Raw genomic sequence first — 19,950 nt, forward strand, 5'->3', positions numbered from 1 at the left:
ACGATGGTCACCGGAACCATCGGCATGTTCCCCTCCACTCCCACTGGGCCCCCACCATCGGCCCAAGCTCCATAGTAAACCATTTGTCAGGAGTCTCCCCGCAGTTCTTAGCTGCACTCGCTGGTATTCTCAGTCTATCTGTGTATGACGCCAACCTCTCTAGGCATACCTTACCTGAGTGACGCGTTTACGTGTTTCAGTTTTGTTCTGCTTGTGCCTCGCTTGCACCCAGTTATTGTCCCACCACTGAAATCAGTGATTCACGTGAGTGCCTTAAAATATATCACAACGAGCCAAATAAACGTGGAAAACAGTGATAAATTCTTCGTTTACCCTGATTGCTCTAAACATATTTGGAAAAATACCGTTTGTGCCTCGACAATAAAATAGGAATTTATTATTTCCATCAACAACGAAGTGTCTACGAGGGAACAATGCCCTGGAGAAATGTTGGGTTTGTAAATTTTCATTTACACTGTATCTTCTTTGAAATGAATTCAGGGAACTCACCTACGTCCACCATTGTGATGCAATTCTTGCGATGCTCTCTCATTTCTCTTCACTCTGCATCCGTAAATTTCAATGGATCAGTGAAGAATGGATCTGTGTGTGCATTGGATGTCGAGAGTGTGTGTGTTGGGTATGTGTTCGGGTATCTAGCCGTTTGTAGCATTTCTGGTCATCAGGACAAAGCGAGGCGTTTTCGAGTTGTTCAGGGCTGTAGTACTAGGTATACACTAGTCTTGACGTTGCAGCCGCCAGGCTTCTGCCATGCCTTGTATCACATTTTTTTATTACCTATGCTTCACTGGTAGTCTCCTCTGGCCTCTCGTTTTTTTTTAATGGCACGAGAGACCAGCGTTCCCGTTGTCTTCGAGGCCATTCAGCAACAAGAACAACACTTACTATATCCAGATCATTCTACCAGAGAATGCGACAAATTATTGTTTTTATCAGCTTGAGGTTTCAACATTTGACTGATTTACTTTGCCATTTGTATGGTACATTCGACGGTTTTAGAAATTATTTGAATGCCTTTGGGTGCCCCTTTGACCCACCTCAAGCCCATGCTAATGGATACTGTGCTTTCCTTCAAAATTTGACAAAATTACAATGGCCCAAAGAATTTAAACAATTTGAAAACATGATGGAAGACATCTTCATTTGCCTGCAGTTGTTATCGGTTTATTTTCCATTTACAGTTGCTGGTAATAACAGAATCATTGATGATGAATTATCTCGCAAGATGGTACCGTTAATTGTTAATTATTGAATCCTGTTGGTTATCAAATGTTTATCTGTAGGATTTTCAAAACTTTGCGGATCGTTAGTCCGTCAATTTACGTGACTATTTGCATCATAAATCATTGTCACGGTGAATCTAACCGGAAGTTACATAGTAGAGGAAACGGCAAAAGCCGTTTACCGGTTGCAATTGAGTGTCTTTCATGCTAACGATATCCAATTCAATTTTAGTACACATTTTACTGTCTCTTTCATCACTTGCTAATTAGTATTTCTGTTGAATTCTACGAAAAATGAGCTCTACTGACACTTTTTACAACAATTTTTATTGTAAGAAGTACAAGGTAACAACAGAGAATTTAATGAGTGAGGAAACTAATAACAAATGGTGGCAATTATGCACCTAGGGGGAATAGTTTCTACTCATTTCTCAGTATAATGCGTGAATAAATTCATAAAATTCAGTACTACCTGCCACAAAATGGCTGCGGATCACCGGAAAAGTGGATAATAACACAATTGCACGTTTGCATACCGTTATCGGTGAATGAATATAAAAAAAACTTATCCTGCGATAAGGAGCAGCACAGGGCTTCGATATGACGTATTTCATGTCCAGTGAGTCAACGCCTGCCCATTTTTTCATTAAAGAACGCCGATTTTTGTGTACGATAGTGCAAAAATCGACATCAATTTTTTAAATCGACTGTCGACTCGATTTACATGAAATAAATCATATATAGAAATGTCAAATCAACCTTATTCACTCTAAACTTCCATTGGTCTGCTGTGATTGAGAAACAGGCTAAATTATACGATTTCTAGGGGAATAAATATGAGAATAGTGCAGTTGCATTAAGCAATAACCATACCAGGATTGAGTAGAAAGCGTATAAGATCTTCCGTTTCATTCTCTAGTTTGAATTAATTAGCGAGATGGAGAGGGAGAGAGAATGTGCGTAATATTAATAGTTCCCTAAAGTAGAAAGTGTGAGGAAAATAAATAATAATAATTTCCTGGGAGAAAAAAACAGCTCACTGGACGAATTTTGACTGCAAGCAATATTGAAGGGAAATTTCCAAAGAGGCTATAGAGGGTTATTACTCATTAGCGATTAGAAGTATATTTTGCAATTCTGAGTTACGAAAAATTTGAGGATGTCGCAAAAATGTCAGCTTCCCTCAACATTTATAGCCACACACTCGTCACGCTAATGTGGTATAAATAGATATACATTGTTGGAATCCCCTCTGGCATGAGAAACTGCTACATTTTTTTAATCTTCTCGCAGAGAAGAAATGAAATGATCATTTGACTTTTGAATTAATTCGAGTAGCCACTTTCCAGGAGAGGCTTCATAATCCAGAAAGGGAGTCTGCCGCTATTTCTCCTGATAATGTCCTATCCTCTTGAAATTTAAATGACTCCACTTTTGTAAGCAACAGTAACAACTCTACTTTATTTACAACAACCACTGGTGAGATTGGGATGGGGTCTTTTCCTTCTCAGTTGGTAGAGCAGCGCGAAAGGAAGAGGGAAGCGTAGTTTGAATTTTTGTTTCATCGACCGGAATAAGCGGAATGAATCGCATTGCAATGATGAGTGGATGGGAAGAGAGTGCCGGGTGTGGAATAACCACGAGGAGTCAACGAGAGATGTGTTGGCCTGGCAGTTGGGTTGTGAAGTCTCGTGTAGAGTTCGATGCCCCTTGCGACAGACCAACGCTTAGGCGCCAATGCTATGCCAGGGTCTCGCCACTCTATGCATTTGTCACCGTCACTCATTCCGTCAAAATACTGTTCACGATTACCGAGGAACAGGAAAAAAATTGATAAGACAAAAACAGATCTGGTACTTCCTCTGCTATCCTGTCTTCGACACAGGTCAAACATTCCAGAGGAAATATTTACGAATGGTCGTAGAGAGAAAAAGAATGAAAGTAAAGGAATAAAAAAAATATATGCAATATTTTAAATGTGGTAGTGGACTGATTCAGTCAATAGGACTCTCGAAAGAATGTCTGGAATTGGATTATTTGCATAACTGGTTCAGTCGGGGATTCTTTAATTTTTCCCCGAATGTTCTCACTCCACGTTTATATCGTCACACTGAAGATCTCACTCAGTATATTACGAAATTTAGGCAAATGAATTAGAAATTTATAGAATGTTCTTGTATTTGAAATTAAATGCAAAATCACACCGTCGAGAATGAATTCCACTCTGTGACTGAAATTTCAAGGACTTTCCCTGTCTTCGAACCAGATGAAATCAAATGAGAAATTGAAGTGAAACAATAGGGTGTTCATCAACAAACGATTATGTTACAGAATGACGAGATGATTGCTCAGTTGGCGGTGATGGCCGCTGGTGGTGGTATAGGTGGGGGCGGAAGTGGCAGTAACACCGGTGGTAGTCGTGTCAGTCGTGCGGGCGGTCTCACTCTTCACAGATCAAATTCCAGCCTCGAATTGCCCCACAGTCCAGAGCGTACGGGACGGGCTGTTGATGCTCAACCACTAAGACGCGAATATGGTTCTCACGGTAACATCTAATTCCTTTTTTTTTTAAGAGTGTCCGAGTACTTAAATTGTTCTTTCAATAAGCTATTTTATTTCATTTATTATTATCTGACAAAGTAATAAATGAATTATTGCACTTGCAGGAAGTATCGATGTTGTTGGAGGTCCATGCAATCCAGCAACCGGGGGAGATAATTTATTTGCAATGCTCCAAGACTTCCGAAGCGGACGAACATCAGCAGACCGCCTTTACGGCCATCATCACAGCGACAACCCAACAGGAGTGGTCTCTACTGACGAGGTTTGTGGCCCCACATCGTCTTCCAGTCCAAAGTTACGTCTGAAGTTGAATAGACTCTGGGGTGGAAAGGAGAGTGTCTCCAGCGGAATGTCTTCCCTCGCTTCACCCACTGGGAGTAGCACTATTTCAACAGTCGTTCCAGGAGACCTGGAGGAACGGCATCGGAGAAGGGCATTTCTTCACTACGACTGTCAGTCCCTCACAGCAAATCTAGGATATGCAGCTAAACTTCGAGGAATATTGCTCGCTAGGAGAAGAAACACAGCCACTGGGGCATCGGCAGCGAGCACGATACGAGCTCCAACTCCAGACGAGGGGCCAGACTGCAGCTCTGCATCAGGTACTGACAGCCAAGACGATCCGGGAGACGGCAAGAGTAATGATTTGTTAGAATCCTGTCCCTTCTTCAGAAACGAAATTGGTGGTGAGGGCGAACGAGAAGTGGCTCTTGGACGCTCCCCACTGTCATCTCCAGGAGGTCACAGGCCCTCTCTAGCCTATGGAGTTTCAGTTCTGGAGCCCCTTCCCGGAGAGACCCTCTGGAAACACACTTGCCCCCTCAGAAAACGTCTTCTCCCTATCGAGAGCGTCGACGAAGGTGCTCGCTATTACCGAAAGTATTTCCAAGGCAAAGACCACCAGAACTGGTTTGGTATGGACGACCAACTGGGCCCAGTTGCTATCAGCATACGCAGAGACGGCAATCACTACAGAATAATCGTCCGCACTTCCGAGCTCCTAACCCTTCGCGGCTCAATCCCAGAGGAAGCCCTTTGCCTGCGTAATAACCAAACAAGTAGAATACCCACACGTGAGATAATGGAGCTCGTCGCACCGGAAGTCCAACTGGGGTGTCTCAAGCTGGGAACTCAGTCTGCTGAGGAAACCCTAGCTAGGCTTGATGAACAAGGGCTCTCGAATCGTTATAAAGTGGGGGTACTCTATTGCCGGGCCGGTCAACGAACGGAAGAGGAAATGTATAACAATCAGCACTCGGGTCCCGCATTCCTTGAATTTTTGGAGACAATTGGACAGAGGGTGAGGTTAAAAGGTTTCGAGGGCTACAAGGCTGGACTGGACACGAGGACTGACTCCACGGGAACTCACACCGTTGCTGCTACTCATCGAGGTGCTCAAGTGACTCTTCACGTCGCAACACTCCTTCCATTTACCCCCAATAACCGACAACAATTACTGAGAAAACGTCACATTGGTAATGACATTGTAACAATTGTCTTTCAAGAACCTGGTGCTCTTCCCTTCAGTCCAAAGCGCATCAGATCGCAATTTCAACATGTTTTCATCATCGTTCGTGCTATAAATCCGTGCAGTGACAATACTCAGTACAGTGTTGCTGTTTCACGAAGCAAAGAAGTTCCTATTTTCGGACCTCCGGTGCCGAAGGGTGCAATTTTCAATAAAGGAAAGTCTTTCGCCGACTTTATTCTTGCCAAAGTTATAAATGCTGAAAATGCAGCTCACCGATCAGAGAAATTCTCAACCATGGCGACGAGAACGAGACAGGAGTATCTGAAGGATCTGGCTGTTAATTATTCGACTACAACCATTATTGATACTGGACAAAAATTTTCGATTATGTCATTTAGCAGTAAGAAGAAACCAACTGTCAGACCAAGATTGGCCTGTGATGCTGCACAGAGGGGGGCCATTTGTTGGCAAGTCATTTTGGAAGAGAGTACACAGAATACTGATTGTTATCTTGGAATCAGTGTAGACACCATCGTGCTTATTGAGGAACACTCCAGACAGACTGTATTCGTTTCACCCTGTGTCAATATCCTGGGATGGCATGCACAGACAAACAGCCTAAGGCTTTATTATCATCAGGGCGAGTGTATTAGCATTCACGTGAGACCTGATTACACCGAGAGGGATGAGATAATGGAAATCGTTGCCAGACTTCGGGCTGTGACTCAGGGGTCTCCGGCCTCTGAGCTGTCCTTGAGGAGAAATAGTCTAGGACAATTGGGATTTCATGTGCAGCCTGATGGGGTTGTTACCCAGGTGGAGAGTATGGGCCAGTCTTGGCAAGCTGGTCTCAGACAAGGCTCAAGACTGGTAGAGATTTGCAAGGTGGCAGTTTCCACACTTAGCCACGATCAAATGGTGGATCTTCTGAAAACCAGTGCTCAAGTCACTGTCACGGTAATTCCACCCACTAACGATGGGCAACCGAGAAGAGGTTGCTCTCTACAGAGCTGTGAGTATCTGTCTGGTAACTATGAGAGTGATTATGAGAATGTCACGAATTCTGAGAGTACCTCCAGTCAACAGAGTGCACAGCAGGCTCAACAGTATCAGAAGAATCACGAAAGGTCGATGAGTCCACCGAGATCAAGCAATTCTTCTGGATATGGTACTGGCTCGAGTTCCAGATCCTTCACCGATCCCAGGTATATGCAGGAAAATAGCACTAGTGGGCACGATGAACGATGGTACGATGGTCTTTTGGAGACACATGAGAAAGAATTAAATAATCTCAAGTCTGATGGTACTCCACCACCTCCTCTTCCCGCTAGACAGGGGCCAAAAAACTCGAAAAATTCGAAGCATCAGTATCATGAGTATTATTCTAAAGAATCAAATTACGTGTCGCCGAGAGTTTTGCATGAAAGCAATTACCAGAGAATTGACGAGCTCAATAGAAGTAATTGGGGACAACTGTATGGACACACACATCATGTCCATCAGAAACTGACTGCTTCGGTTTCTCTTCCGTTGGCACAGAATTCTAGTTATAGCGTTGCCAAAACAATAAATCAGTTTGAAGCGGCTGAGCATAACAATATTTACGATGCTGAAGGATCCACTAGAGTGCACATGAGAAATAAAAAGGAAGATTGTGGGGGAGATATTAAACCTGGGGTGGAAAGACGAGTGAGTTCCTACGAATTCGTGCAAGATCCTGATACTTCTGACGTTAATCAACCTAATCAGCAGAATCAGTTCAATCAGTCGACGCGCGAAGAGCGTAATGAATTGAACAGGGACAATCATGAGTTCATAATCGGTGATAAAGTGACTTGCTTAAAGAGTGAATTACCAGAGAGAGCTCTTAGTCGCAAGCTCACTCACCCTGAGTATACGAGAAAAGACTATGTAATGTCAAGTCTACCAACGGATGTCAAGATTTACGAGGCAAATGGCACTGATATTCCCAGTTCTGCGCTTCCTAGTGAGGATGAGTTTGCTAATAGTTGTGAAAATCAGTCTCCGGGCCTGAAGAGATCGAACAAACAGAGATCTGGGGCGGGAAATCCAAGCCCGAGGAATCAGAGTCCCAGGCCAAAGTCACTAGTGAGAGCTCCACACAGAAATTCAGCAAATCTCTGTTCCAGTACTTTGCAAGAAGACCTGATGAAGCTCATTAATCCAGACTACATTGGTGATGATAATTCTCAAGTGAATAATAATGTTAATGTCAAAGAAAATGGAGTAAGCTGTAATAACAATGAGTCTGGAATCTCGAGTATTGACAAGGTGCTTGAAACCAGAGAGAATAATAAAAATGATAATAGTAATAATAAATTGGAAATCCAGAACAGATGTAGATCGAGGGAAAATCTCTGCGGAACCAGTGCAACAACATTGAGTGTTTTATCGAGCACCAATCGACAGGAAAATTCCTCTGCATCAGAAGTTATTTTAACAATGGCTAGACCAGCGACTGTTATTTCTAATACAAGTACAAATTCAAGTCCAGCACCGAGTGAAAATAAACTGTCCAAGGAAGAGAGATTGTCCCCCCGAGTTACTAAGACTCTGTTTCCATTGAAAGTGTCGAGTGTAAGTGGAAATGTACGAGATAACACAGAGGAAAATCAATCACATTCTAATGAGGAAAGCGTTTATGAGACTGGGGCTTCTCTAACGGATTTACAGAGCCATTTGTCGAATCTCGAACTGAGGGTGGCGAGGGAAACGAGGAGAAGGCTCTCTTTGGAGGAGGAGGTGAGGAAATTGAGAGATGAGAATAGACGACTGCAGGATGAGAATCATGCTGCTGCACAGCAATTGAGGAGATTTACAGAGTGGTTTTTTCAGACTATCGATCATCAGTAAATTTTTTCCTTCACTTCCTTAATTACATAACTAAAATAAAAACGTCATTTTAGTTACTTTATAATCAAATTAATCGTGAGAAATCGAATGTTTTACTCAAAAGTATTTTCGATCCCCATTTCATGATACATAGGATCCTGGATTTTTGTTTCTGTTGATGACGGTAATCACGTTCTTTCTCATCGCAACCAAACATTTGTTTTGTTTTTTTTTTTCTTTTACAAAAGAGTATTAAACTGTTGATGATTTTCAACGGCGCAAGAAAGAGAGGCTGATTCTAAAACTATGAAGATATTCAGACTCCCCATCCACATTACATTCACTATCAGTTTTAGAATATAGAAGGCATAGAGAACAAAACAACGAAGAGGAAATTTGTGCGCTATGAACCGACCAAATATTTTTAGGACATTTAAGAAGTAATTAATTATAATGAAACATTGTTAATTTATACACAACATTGACGGTAATAATGCTTTATATTCGTTTAATATTAATTTGCATTTAGATAATAAAACGTATATATTTTTTTCATTGAAATCATTGTTGCCTGAAAATTTATTATTTTTCTTCGATAAATTTAAATGGAGAGAATCAATGGACGAAATAAATGTACTTCAAATATTAGAATAATAAAATAGTTTATTATAGTTCACAGAGGAAAAAAATTGAAACAGACATCTGTATCTTTTTTTTATTATAATGCCTTACATATATCACTGTACTGTCGTTGAGTGACAATAGAAATTGTTAACTTGAATCGTAATTCCTGGAGAACAGTGTGTGAGTGCGTGAATGCACTGCATAAGCATAATAAAGAAAACACTATTAATATTTTTCAATAAAACATTTTTTTGATTAATTAATCCTGCATTACGTAGTTTCAATGAATGTTTCATTGGTGTAAAATTGCAACATTTCTTTTGAAATTTCCTTTCGGACATGTAGCTATTTCTGATGTTTCCGTTACTTGAGTCACTAATCATCAGATGTTACACAATAGTGATAATTCTTTAACACATAATGGTATACAGTAAGATCTTGATTGGATTAATCCTTATACATGACGCAGAGTTCATTACTCTCACATTTTAATCGTTGAAATGTATCACTGGTGCTGCATGTGAATCAAATAATATTGTAAATATACTTCCTTCCAGTTTTCTAAGTACTTGCTATTATGCCGACAAAAGATTCATTTCAAATTCGTTCTTGTATCTCTATTATAGCTAGTTATTGCTTTCGATCAATTTTTCAATTATTTTTTTTTATCATCGGAAAGGTAGGTTTTTATCTATTCTTTTCGTAACAGATCGGAAAATATTAGGAAGAATCTATTTCTGTCAAAGAAAATATTATTAATTGAAATCGTGTGAATGATTCATTATGGCACGCACTGAGTATGCTTCACATTGATATCTTCATTTTTAATAATTGGATATGGAAATGGTAGGTCCTAACAAATTTATGCGAAATTACATGAGGGACTCCATATTAAGTGAATCAACTAAGTTTATAAAAGACGAAAAACATCGGGCTCTAGTCAAATAAATAAACGAGATCAGTTGATTCATTTATCATGCATTGCCTCATTTCTATGGATGAGTTGTTTTTGACGGAAATATCAAAAAACATTTTGAAGCCTCCCGCCTTACTCTCTCTCTCTCTCTATTTTGCTACGGAACTGTCCAAGAAAAAGAAAATCAGGAGCTTGGAGTAACTGAAAACGCAGCGAAGGCATACAAAATCAAACAATGAAGATCGATGAAAAATAAAACCTCCCACACTGGATATCACACGTATTTTGAAGCAATCATGGGAATCACAACAATTTTTACCAATAGAAAAATACTTTTCCCTGTACGTTTCATGTGTTATTCATTATTTCAATGTTTATAAATCATTCTAAATACTGAAAATGGTATTTATCAGTTTAAACAGATCTATACTGAACGATTACGCTTATATAGTATACGTATATGGGTACACGCATTTACTAGTTGGATTAGTCACACACGAGATAATCAACTACGTGTTCTCTTATAGCGTGAATATATTTAATTTCTTTTAAACAATTTCATTTAGTTTTACTCATCAATTTATAGCAATTCACTTTTTCCCCATTTTTTTTTCAGCCACGCTGCGCCTCGCAATATCTCAGTCCTATCAATAGTACTATCGTACAGTATATCAACAGCATCACAGCAAGATAGCGCCTTTTCATTGTAACGCATTTAATTAATCCACATCTTCCGTGGATTAATTTTTATAATATTTTTTTTTTTCATTTTACTAAGGTGTGTTCTTTGTAGTTTTTTTTTCTCTTTAAGCATCTAAATTAGCTCTCACCTCAATTTCTATCAACAGTTATTCTACAACAATCCACTTACAACCAATTGATTGTTTGGGGGAGGGGCTTGCTTGAATTTAATAAAAAGAAAAAAAATATTTTTTCTACAGTCAGGAAGCTAAAAAAATGGCGATGGTTGATACACGAGATTCTGCGCGGAAACAATGCTATAACTTAATTATTAAGTAGCAATAAATTAGTGGATAAAATAATTTACGTACGCAAATGTATGTATATTTTTTTGAAGCGTGTGACAAATCAAATTAATACGTGAATACACGCATTTCAAAAAATGCGGGTAGTACTTGACCGATGTGCCATTAAAACAAGTATCAATAATTGAATTAATAAATATAGAAATATGACAAATGATGGACTCCATTACTCGTAATTAATTGAACGAAATGTCATTATATATCAGCTAAAAAATACGATTTTTTCGAGTTGATTAGTGGAACGGAATGTAAAAAGAATCTCACTATCTTATTCATAAGTCAATTTTTTTCCTTCAATAAATAAGTTATTAAAAAGTAATCATTAAAGAAACATTTTGATCTTGATAGAATGTTTTTTCTCATCAATAAATATAGCCAATAAAAAATAAATCTCAATTTTAAGACCTAACTTGCTCTCATATTTTTTTCACATCTTTTTAAATTACTAATAAAAAAAGGAAAATATGTTTTGTACTTTTCTACACACAATTAACTTCTAACAAACAGCTAAGCCTTGTCCCCACATCTAAACTCAATCATAAAAATTATGCCATTTTCATTGCATCATGTGCAAAATGGCATTTAGTCACGCTTTGTGATCATAAGATTCCCCTCGAAACCTATTGTGATGAAATATAGGATTTCAAATTCATCAACAAAGTAGTTTTATCCGTGGGAGGGTAGGGGGAACAGGTGAATTTGTGATTCGGGATTATTGTCAGGACAATTTCAATTTTTAAGTAATATTCCTTCTGTCCATTGATTGACAAATATCCCTTAATCCTCTGGCAATTGACCTGTTCACTCTACTTAACTCCGTAAAAATGAAAAACTAGTTTTCTGCCCTCACATCGAAATATCCTATAACTACCCTGATTGGCAAAATAACGGAAGCGAGTTTTCTGTTGTCTCAGAAGAGATGAGCACCAAAATGAAAATTCACAGGCATCAATTCCCTGCGAAATGATGCAAAGTCGAAATAAAAAAGTAGTGATAAAGTGACGAAGAACAAGGAACTGGAGGGAATATGATCTAGAGTTATATCTAGATATTTTCCTTCAGGCCTAGAAATTTTAAAGATATCGCCGAGACTCTCTGCAGGCGATTTTCTCAGTGACTTAGCCTATTGTAGATTTCTACATAGTTCCAGTAATTGCCAGGATGCGACACAAAAATTTTAAAAATTCAACAATTAAAAACTTCATTTACCAAAAAAAGGTGCCAGGATATATTTCTTGGTCCAACCTCCTGTTCCCGGCCACTTTGTTAAAAAAAAGTAAAATATCTGATCATAAATACCCTGTAGAATAAATCACTCTCGACGTGTCCTCTTGGGTCGTTGATGAACCCCAAAATCATCAATGCCCCTGGTTTTCTTCCCAATTTGAACTTGACTTTGCGCTGTCAATTGCAAAGAAATCGCGTGTGTATTTAATTTTTCAGCGAGAAGTAAATCCTTCAGACCTTTCATTTTTTCACTGTGCAGAGTTATTCGGGGACTATCATTATCAGAATCCTCTTCAACTTCGGGATCAAGAGTTTCCTGAGATGTTGATGGGGTGGGAGGTAATGAAGTATCCTGAGGTACAACAAAAGGTTCTCCATCCCCTTGCAACAAATAATCACGGTTGAGTATTTTTTCACTGCAAGCAGCTGTCAACGCCTGAATTCCCGGATGCATTGGTGCAGGATTTGTTGACTGCACCTTCGATTCCAGGCTCGCTATCAAATCTCTCGCTGCACTCAATCTCTCCTTTGTCTTACAATAATTATTGTTATTGTTATTGCTCGTTGTTGTATTGTTGTTGTTGTTGTGGTGGTTATTATTGTTGTGATGATTTCCCTCATCCACATTTGTATCTCTACGAAATTCTCTGGAGTGATGGTTATCGTCGTCGTGCACGTAGTTCATTTGTAACTCAGTTTCATGACACTCGATGATTACCTGAGCCCTGATGCTGGCATCGAATTTAGATATTGTGTTTACTAGGGGCTTTGCCCACCCGATGTGGAGCACAGGGGTATTGGCACCCTCTTCCCATTGGCAGATGCCATCGTAAAAACGTAAGAGGTAGGCAAAACAACGGGGTTGTCGGAGTAGATACTCGTCAGCTCGAACTGTGTGGGGAATTAACTCATTTGCTATTTCTAGTAACTCTTTGTAGATCTCTCCATCGTCTCGGGAATAATCGTACTTTCGCAAAACATCAGCAGCATCAGCCCACGATGCAAGTGCATTTGCATGCAGTCCATGCCGATAGAGATAACCGCCCTGATAAGTATAAGGATAAACATGAGCATTGCCATAGAATTTTCTCGCCGAACGTATTGCTTCTTGAAAAAGAATAATTGCAGCAGGCCTCCCAGGCGTTGGAGCAGCCTCCTCCAAGTCTCCAAGATTTCCTAGAGCCATTGGGTATTTTGTTAAATGCCCCAGGTCGTACAACAACCACAAGAGCTCTTGTTGCAAAAGTGCTACTTCAGCAGCATCTGCTGTCGCACTCAGACTAGGATTTATTGCTGATACTATTGTTGCAACTTCCATGGCTCTGTTGCAGATAACAGCGTTTCCATTAACATACAGCCACGAACGAGAGGCGATTCCTGCCTCCACGGGTTGTCCACGTTTATCCTCATTACCTTTTCCTGTTGATGGAAGTGATAAAAAAAAAGTTGAAATGCATTTATATGTCAATCTATTATTTTTGTATATGTAATGTAGATTTTTCCTTTCATGACAGTTTAATAACTCAAAGAACTCAACAATTACCGAATGATAAATTTTAACATACCGTGCCACGTAACCTCAACAGTCTCATCTCCATTCTCTCCACAAACCACCCAGGCATGATCCTCAGACATGGCCAGATGTACATCATTGAATCCCAAAACTTGACATCCAGCGACAACCGCAAAAGCCACTCCAAAACAATCCAACTTGTTAGCAGTGAGATAGCTGTAGAGGCTCTGAAGATGTGCTCTATCTTTGTAGTAACTTCTGGTCAATGAGTTCCATATGACATCTGAGACCCTTTTAACTAACTCCCTGGTGGCATATTTCTTATCATAAATCGACAAATCCAAAGCTCCTTTGATAATAGCATGAAATTTTGAGTAAAGTGTCTCAGCAATGCTGAACTCAACTGCTGGAAGTTTCGGCCCATCGTAAAGAGTGCTCTCTGGCGACGCAATAGAACGATTGCAGGTTAACGAATTCTCAACAGCACCAACAAGTATCGATAGTAATGCCAAGTCTGGTTCAGTATTATTATTAGCCAACTGTTTTTCAAATATTTGCACAATAGAGGATATACTTCGTACAGGGAAGAGGGCTTTATCCTCATCCTTCAAACCCGCCATGGCCCTCCAACTCAGGGGCCCTCGGTCCTGATTCTAAAGACCGATGCCGCCACAAACCACCACTTTATCCCGCGTAGAGCCAGGATTTTACCACTCACTTGGCACAGAAACCTTTTCTCTTTCAACAATATGACTTTTCAACTTTTTTATCAGTTTTAGATCAATTTATTTTTAGTCGAAATGTTGTATACAGTTGTGGGTTCCTCATTGGTGACGACACTGTTTTTTTTTCCTCAGTCATATTTGTCGTTGGTAGTTCAGTACGGTGGCGCTGATGAAGCGTTGATGGAATTAGTTTCTACTTCTACCGTTAGTGCGCTTGGGTGGCGACTGATGACGCAGTTACCGACAATCTCTAAACAAGTCACAACCTGTCTGCAGTTGCAGTATAGAAGTCGACATGGCGGCGTTTGAAGGTTTGTAAATTAACTCCTGAAATTATTGATGTAGAAGAAACAAATGTCCGAACTCATTTCAATACAAAAATGCTCATTGCCTACTGTTCGTTTTTCTCAAATTTACTGATCGGAAAAATGCATCTTCAGCAGAGCTCATTTTTTTTCTCAGTCCATTACAATACTGTGATAATAATTGATTATTAATGATTAACAGAAATGGGCGTTTTGCCCGAAATTTCGGAGGCGATTCAAGACCTTGAGTGGAATCTCCCAACAGACGTCCAGGCCGAAGCAATCCCTCTGATCCTAGGTGGAGGAGATGTCTTAATGGCTGCAGAGACAGGCAGTGGTAAGACAGGTGCTTTCTGTCTGCCTATCCTCCAAACTGTATGGGAGAACCTGAAGGACATCGAGACTGGAAAGGCCTCCGGTGTCTCCAGTAAACGAGCGAGGCCCGACCTGTGGGGTCTGAGTCTCGTCGACAGGGGGCCAGCTATGGCAGTGACTACTGATGGCTTACGTTGCCAAAGTCGGGAGCAACGAGAGTGGCACGGTTGTCGGGCGAACAAAGGTATCCAAGGAACCGGGAAATACTATTTTGAAGCCATTGTCATGGATGAGGGTCTCTGTAGAGTTGGCTGGTCAACATCACGATCTAGTCTGGACTTGGGAACTGATGCCTTTGGGTGGGGATATGGAGGTACTGGTAAAAAATCCCACGCAAGGCAATTTGACAACTATGGAGAACCTTTTGGGATGCGCGACGTCATTGGTTGTCTTCTGAATCTCTCCAACGGAGAGATGAGGTTCACTAAAAATGGGGTGGATCTTGGTAGAGCATTTTACTTGAATGCTCAGCAGAGATCTCAGGTTTTCTTTCCAGCAGTGGTTGTGAAAAATGCTGAAATGTCGGTGAACTTCGGTAGGCAGCCATTCGTGAGTTCTCTCCCAAGTGGATTCACTCCGCTGGCCTTTGCAAAGAAGGATTGTTACGAAGAGAATGAAATGGAGAGTAATAGTGGCGAAACTCAGCCGATTAAACCCCCTGCCAACGCTCCGCAAGCGATTATTATTGAACCCTCGAGAGAACTTGCAGAGCAAACATACACTCAACTTGAAAAGTTCGGGCGTCATCTGACCAATCCCCCAATCAGGCCATTGCTGGTTATTGGGGGAGTTCCTGCCAAAGTACAAATCGCTGCGCTGGAATCCGGAATTGAAATTGTCGTGGGAACCCCAGGTCGGCTAGAGGATTTAATCGAAGGAGGATATTTATCTCTAGCGCACTGCAAATTTTTCGTCCTTGACGAGGCTGATGGTCTCTTAAAACAAGGCTACACAAAGTTGATAGATGATCTCCATCGTCAGATTCCCAAAATAACACCTAATGGGAAAAGACTCCAAATGATTGTGTGTTCAGCGACTCTTCATGCATTTGAAGTTAAAAAAATGGCAGAGAGATTAATGCATTTTCCGATTTGGGTGGATCTCAAAGGTGAAGACGTTGTTCCCGAAACGGTTCATCATGTGGTGGTGCTCGTCGATCCTCAGGCGGATAAAATGTGCAATGGCTCGGGTAGGCGTATACAGACAGATGGAGTTCACCATCGAGACAACACTAAATCGAAACGCAACACTGCTGAAGCTCTCTCAGAGAGTGTCAAAATTCTTAAAGGTGTGAGCTGATTTTTTCATTTCTGTTTTTATTTACTTTTCCTGTGGTTTTGTGACGTTTACTTAAAAGATAGTTAATGTTTTTTTAATTCCCACAGGTGAATATTGCGTACGAGCGATTACTGAACATAAGATGGATAGAGCCTTAATTTTCTGTCGCACGAAACTGGACTGCGATAACCTGGAGAGATATCTGACGGACATAGACCCTCATAAATTCTCCTGCGTTTGTCTTCATGGGGATCGCAAGGCCGCAGACCGTAAAGCAAACCTTGAGAAGTTCAAACTCCAACAGGTGAAGTTTTTAATTTGCACCGATGTTGCAGCTAGAGGTCTCGACATCTCAGGTCTACCATTTGCTATTAACATGACTCTACCAGATGAAAAATTCAATTACATCCATCGAATTGGGAGAGTTGGAAGGGCTGAGAGAATGGGTCTAGTTATTTCTCTAGTCAGTGCCGTTCCGGAAAAGGTTTGGTACCACGGAGACTGGTGCCTTTATAGGGGAAGAAACTGCACTAACGTTAATCTGGTTAACCAAGGAGGGTGTTGCATATGGTATGAGGAGCGGCGGCATCTTGCTGAGATTGAGGATCATTTGAATATAACTATTCAGCACATTGGTTCTGATCTAAAAGTACCCATGAATGAATACGATGGGAAGGTTGTTTATGGACAGAAAAAAGTAGATAGTAAAACCAGGTATGAGAATCACGTGCAGCAAATGGCACCAGTTGTCATGAGTCTTGCTGTACTCGAGGCCAAGGCTCAGATCGCTTATGTAAGAAGACATCTATTGCCTTCTTAAAATTGTGATTTTAATTACAGAATTAAAAGAAGTAAATCTCGGCTCTTCATTAATTTATTCATAAATGACTTGGCGCAATTGCTTACATTGAAACGTATAGTATGCAGAGTCGAATCCCAAATTTATATCCTCTCCCATTGACAGCGGCTTTACCTTCACGGTAAAGCTGCTATCCTTTATTTCACCCAACATCGATTAAAGATTTCCTCCTTTCTTTAAATAAAAATTAATGCAAGCGATGCTGGTGGTGTTCGAAACCACCGAATCCCCTGAATTCCTCTATCGAAGACCGATCAATTAGTGAAAATGCTGCCCCAAGATTGTTGTCGCAACCGATGATTATTATTGTAGTTCCTACTAGGTTGTTGAATTACAAAAAAGGTGACTACCGCAGTCACTCTCACTTTAGCTTGCCCCCATAAATTTATTTCACTGAAGTTCGTTCAAATTGATTAATGGATAAATTTACTGTTCTATAATTTATTTTACTTCGCCCCCACATTTTTTCTTCTCACTTGAATTCTCCTGGTTGTACAATGGATATTATAATGGTATGATTCAGTATTATTTGATTGTTCGGCCGGTAAACACCCGCAGAATAAAATGTCTCTCTTTATTTTCGATTATCATCAATGTAATTGCACTGGATTGAAATAAACTGCACAATCGACTAATTTTCCATTTATTCTTTCTTTGTGATTAATGCACATGGGAGACGTTTACAAGCTATTCAAGTTTTGATTTAAATCACAGACTTGAATTATTTATCCTCTTTTTATTTTTTTATCAATGACTTTGCGCAACGCTCGACGTCACTTTTGACATGATATTCAACTAGTCCATCCATTCATACATAATTAAATTGTATCGCTAAACATTGATGTTATCACTAGTTATCCGCATATATCCAGTCTCTCAACATGAATCCACTCAGTTGTCCGTGCATAGTCCCAATGTTGATGATCCAAACCTTACTTTCTTTTTTTTTACACTTTTTATCGCTAATCATCAGTTGTGTGAAAGGTTAATGAAATCTAAATTTAATTTATGGCGGAATTGTGAAGCTTGTCGATGATGAAATTGTAAAAAATTTAATCTTGTTTTTTTTTCTCAATATATTTTTTTTTGTTCAATATATTTATACATACGTGTACGTAATAGATATATACATGAAAGAGGGTAGTACTTACAATTGAAATATAATACGAAAATACGAAAAGACGAACCATGCACATAGACGATTTACTTTCACTGATGACATGTCAATGCTCTTATTTTCATTCTCATTTCCATGAAGAGGAAAAAAGGGAAAAAATTATATTTTCATATCTATCTTGTTCTTTTGCCTCACCTAATCAACGATGGACTATCGTTAAGAGCATTACACTAATGTTCTGTCTAGAACGACCATTAATAGCTGTTGAAGAATGATAATGTATCGTCGAGTATTTACCACAGTAATGAGTTGGAGGCCGCAATCAGTGGTGCATTGATAATGAATTGATAATAAATTGGTAATATTGACAATTTTTATGAATTCCATTTTATTGATTCAATTAATGTTATTTAGTTAGTTTTTGACTTCTTTCGTAATTCGGTCCTTTCTCCATTGCATTGTTTTTCACTTGAAATGACGAATTCGCATCATTTATTTACACAGTTTTTAATGTTTGGAACAATTGGAACTAAGAACGGACTTTCACACTGTATCGTCGAATACGTTCAAACCATTGAACATCATTATTATTATTTTACGTATACTCATTTCAGTGATGGAAGTTTATAAAAAAAAGATAAAAATAGAAAAGCAGCAATAATAAAACTGAACAAGGGGTAAAAAGTTTATGTGACTAATTCCAGCCCGATACATATGAAAACAAATTTAAACAACTTTTGGACAATCCCGATAGTATTTCTCATAAATTTGTTAAGTATTTCTATTAATGTTTTTCATATGTGTATTCGTGTTTGGTAGCACCGAAACTGTTTGTCTCGCAGGGGCCATGATGATGGATAGCCATTGACAATAGCTGATGGCTGCATATCGGCTAAATGTGAAGTAGAAAAAGTTCCCATTTCTGCGACGAGAGTATCAGTGGGTCGACCAACCGATCCCAAAGAGGTACTCTTTCTACTCGCCGACATGGCAAAGAGATAAGAGGGAAATGCCAAGAAGAGGGCACTAAGCCATCAAAGAAGCCATTATTTCTCGTTGTAAGAATACAAGAAAGATGTCCCGGTGGATCCTAGGAAACATGGCTTGAAGGATATTGAGACAAAGCAATCGTCAATGAAAATAGGGTTCGACCTGTGATGTACATACAACGACACGACCCATTCAAGATGACGTACCCTTCATTTCCAAGTTTTTATTCGATAACCCATTGCCTCGGCTAAATTCTTTATTTCTTACTAATTTGATATCGAGGAAAAAGAAACCAGATGTGGGGCTTGTGGAGAGCTCTCTATACTCATCCCTGTGGTGGACAATCCCATTTGATTAAAATCTCTGACTTTAGGAATCTCCACATACTTTGGCAATTTTTTTTTCTCCAACAAAACATTTTTTTACTCTTGCAATCGAGCATTTTCCTCCGCTCTCCTCTTCGCCATCGAAGAAATCGAGGGTAAATACACAGAAGTCGCCCCTATGTGAACACACAACCCGACGACGTGTTATTGATCCCTCAGTATAAGGGCGACTTCTTCATATTTACCAAATTGAGATCAATGTCCACGGGTGCGTGTCAACCCGTTGCCTCATTTTCCACGGAATACCTCACAAAGAATTTAGAAATAAATTTCTAAATAAAAGACAAGTGGAGACTGAGAGACAAGTCGAATTATCTCGTTTCACCACTTCTCTCCTCAAATATTCTGAGAAATAAAATTGTGCAACTTTTGTACGAGTGGATGAGTGACGTACAACCAAATTCTGTATTTATCGAGACCTGCATTGCGTTACAAGTGGTCGTAAACACAGATACGTCT

General features: G+C 39.7%; 3 protein-coding genes across 4 annotated transcripts; 2 read left to right on the forward strand and 1 right to left on the reverse strand.

Annotated features, from left to right (window-relative positions):
* Positions 1-137: 137 nt before the first annotated feature.
* LOC135161853 (signal-induced proliferation-associated 1-like protein 1) lies at positions 138-8,825 on the forward strand. Its single transcript, XM_064119792.1, has 3 exons — positions 138-454; positions 3,576-3,789; positions 3,911-8,825. The coding sequence occupies exons 2-3, from the start codon at positions 3,585-3,587 to the stop codon at positions 8,149-8,151; spliced, it is 4,446 nt and encodes a 1,481-aa protein (XP_063975862.1). The 5' UTR covers positions 138-454; positions 3,576-3,584; the 3' UTR covers positions 8,152-8,825.
* Positions 8,776-14,331, reverse strand: LOC135161866 (menin). 2 transcript variants are annotated; one of them, XM_064119841.1, is made up of 3 exons: positions 13,509-14,331; positions 12,016-13,362; positions 8,776-11,672 (listed from the first exon to the last, which is right to left on the reverse strand). In XM_064119841.1, the coding sequence occupies exons 1-2, from the start codon at positions 14,074-14,076 to the stop codon at positions 12,029-12,031; spliced, it is 1,902 nt and encodes a 633-aa protein (XP_063975911.1). In that variant the 5' UTR covers positions 14,077-14,331; the 3' UTR covers positions 8,776-11,672; positions 12,016-12,028. The 2 variants fall into 2 exon arrangements, with proteins under 2 accessions (XP_063975911.1, XP_063975910.1); XM_064119840.1 differs by having other exon boundaries at positions 8,776-13,362.
* An 11-nt stretch (positions 14,332-14,342) lies between these two features.
* On the forward strand, positions 14,343-18,486 carry LOC135161860 (ATP-dependent RNA helicase Ddx1). Its single transcript, XM_064119829.1, has 3 exons — positions 14,343-14,492; positions 14,689-16,149; positions 16,247-18,486. The coding sequence occupies exons 1-3, from the start codon at positions 14,477-14,479 to the stop codon at positions 16,957-16,959; spliced, it is 2,190 nt and encodes a 729-aa protein (XP_063975899.1). The 5' UTR covers positions 14,343-14,476; the 3' UTR covers positions 16,960-18,486.
* The last annotated feature ends 1,464 nt before the right edge of the window (positions 18,487-19,950 follow it).

The sequence above is a fragment of the Diachasmimorpha longicaudata genome, chromosome 4, assembly GCF_034640455.1.
Source record: "Diachasmimorpha longicaudata isolate KC_UGA_2023 chromosome 4, iyDiaLong2, whole genome shotgun sequence".
Taxonomy (NCBI): domain Eukaryota; kingdom Metazoa; phylum Arthropoda; class Insecta; order Hymenoptera; family Braconidae; genus Diachasmimorpha; species Diachasmimorpha longicaudata.

Coding starts and splice junctions, on each gene's coding strand:
- LOC135161853 (XM_064119792.1), top strand. CDS start 3,585: ATGATTGCTCAGTTGGCGGTGATGGCCGCTGGTGGTGGTATAGGTGGG. Junction 3,790..3,910: donor ACGCGAATATGGTTCTCACG/GTAACATCTAAT, acceptor TTGCACTTGCAG/GAAGTATCGATGTTGTTGGA.
- LOC135161866 (XM_064119841.1), bottom strand. CDS start 14,076: ATGGCGGGTTTGAAGGATGAGGATAAAGCCCTCTTCCCTGTACGAAGT. Junction 13,363..13,508: donor TGTTGAGGTTACGTGGCACG/GTATGTTAAAAT, acceptor TTCCATCAACAG/GAAAAGGTAATGAGGATAAA.
- LOC135161860 (XM_064119829.1), top strand. Junction 16,150..16,246: donor GAGTGTCAAAATTCTTAAAG/GTGTGAGCTGAT, acceptor TAATTCCCACAG/GTGAATATTGCGTACGAGCG.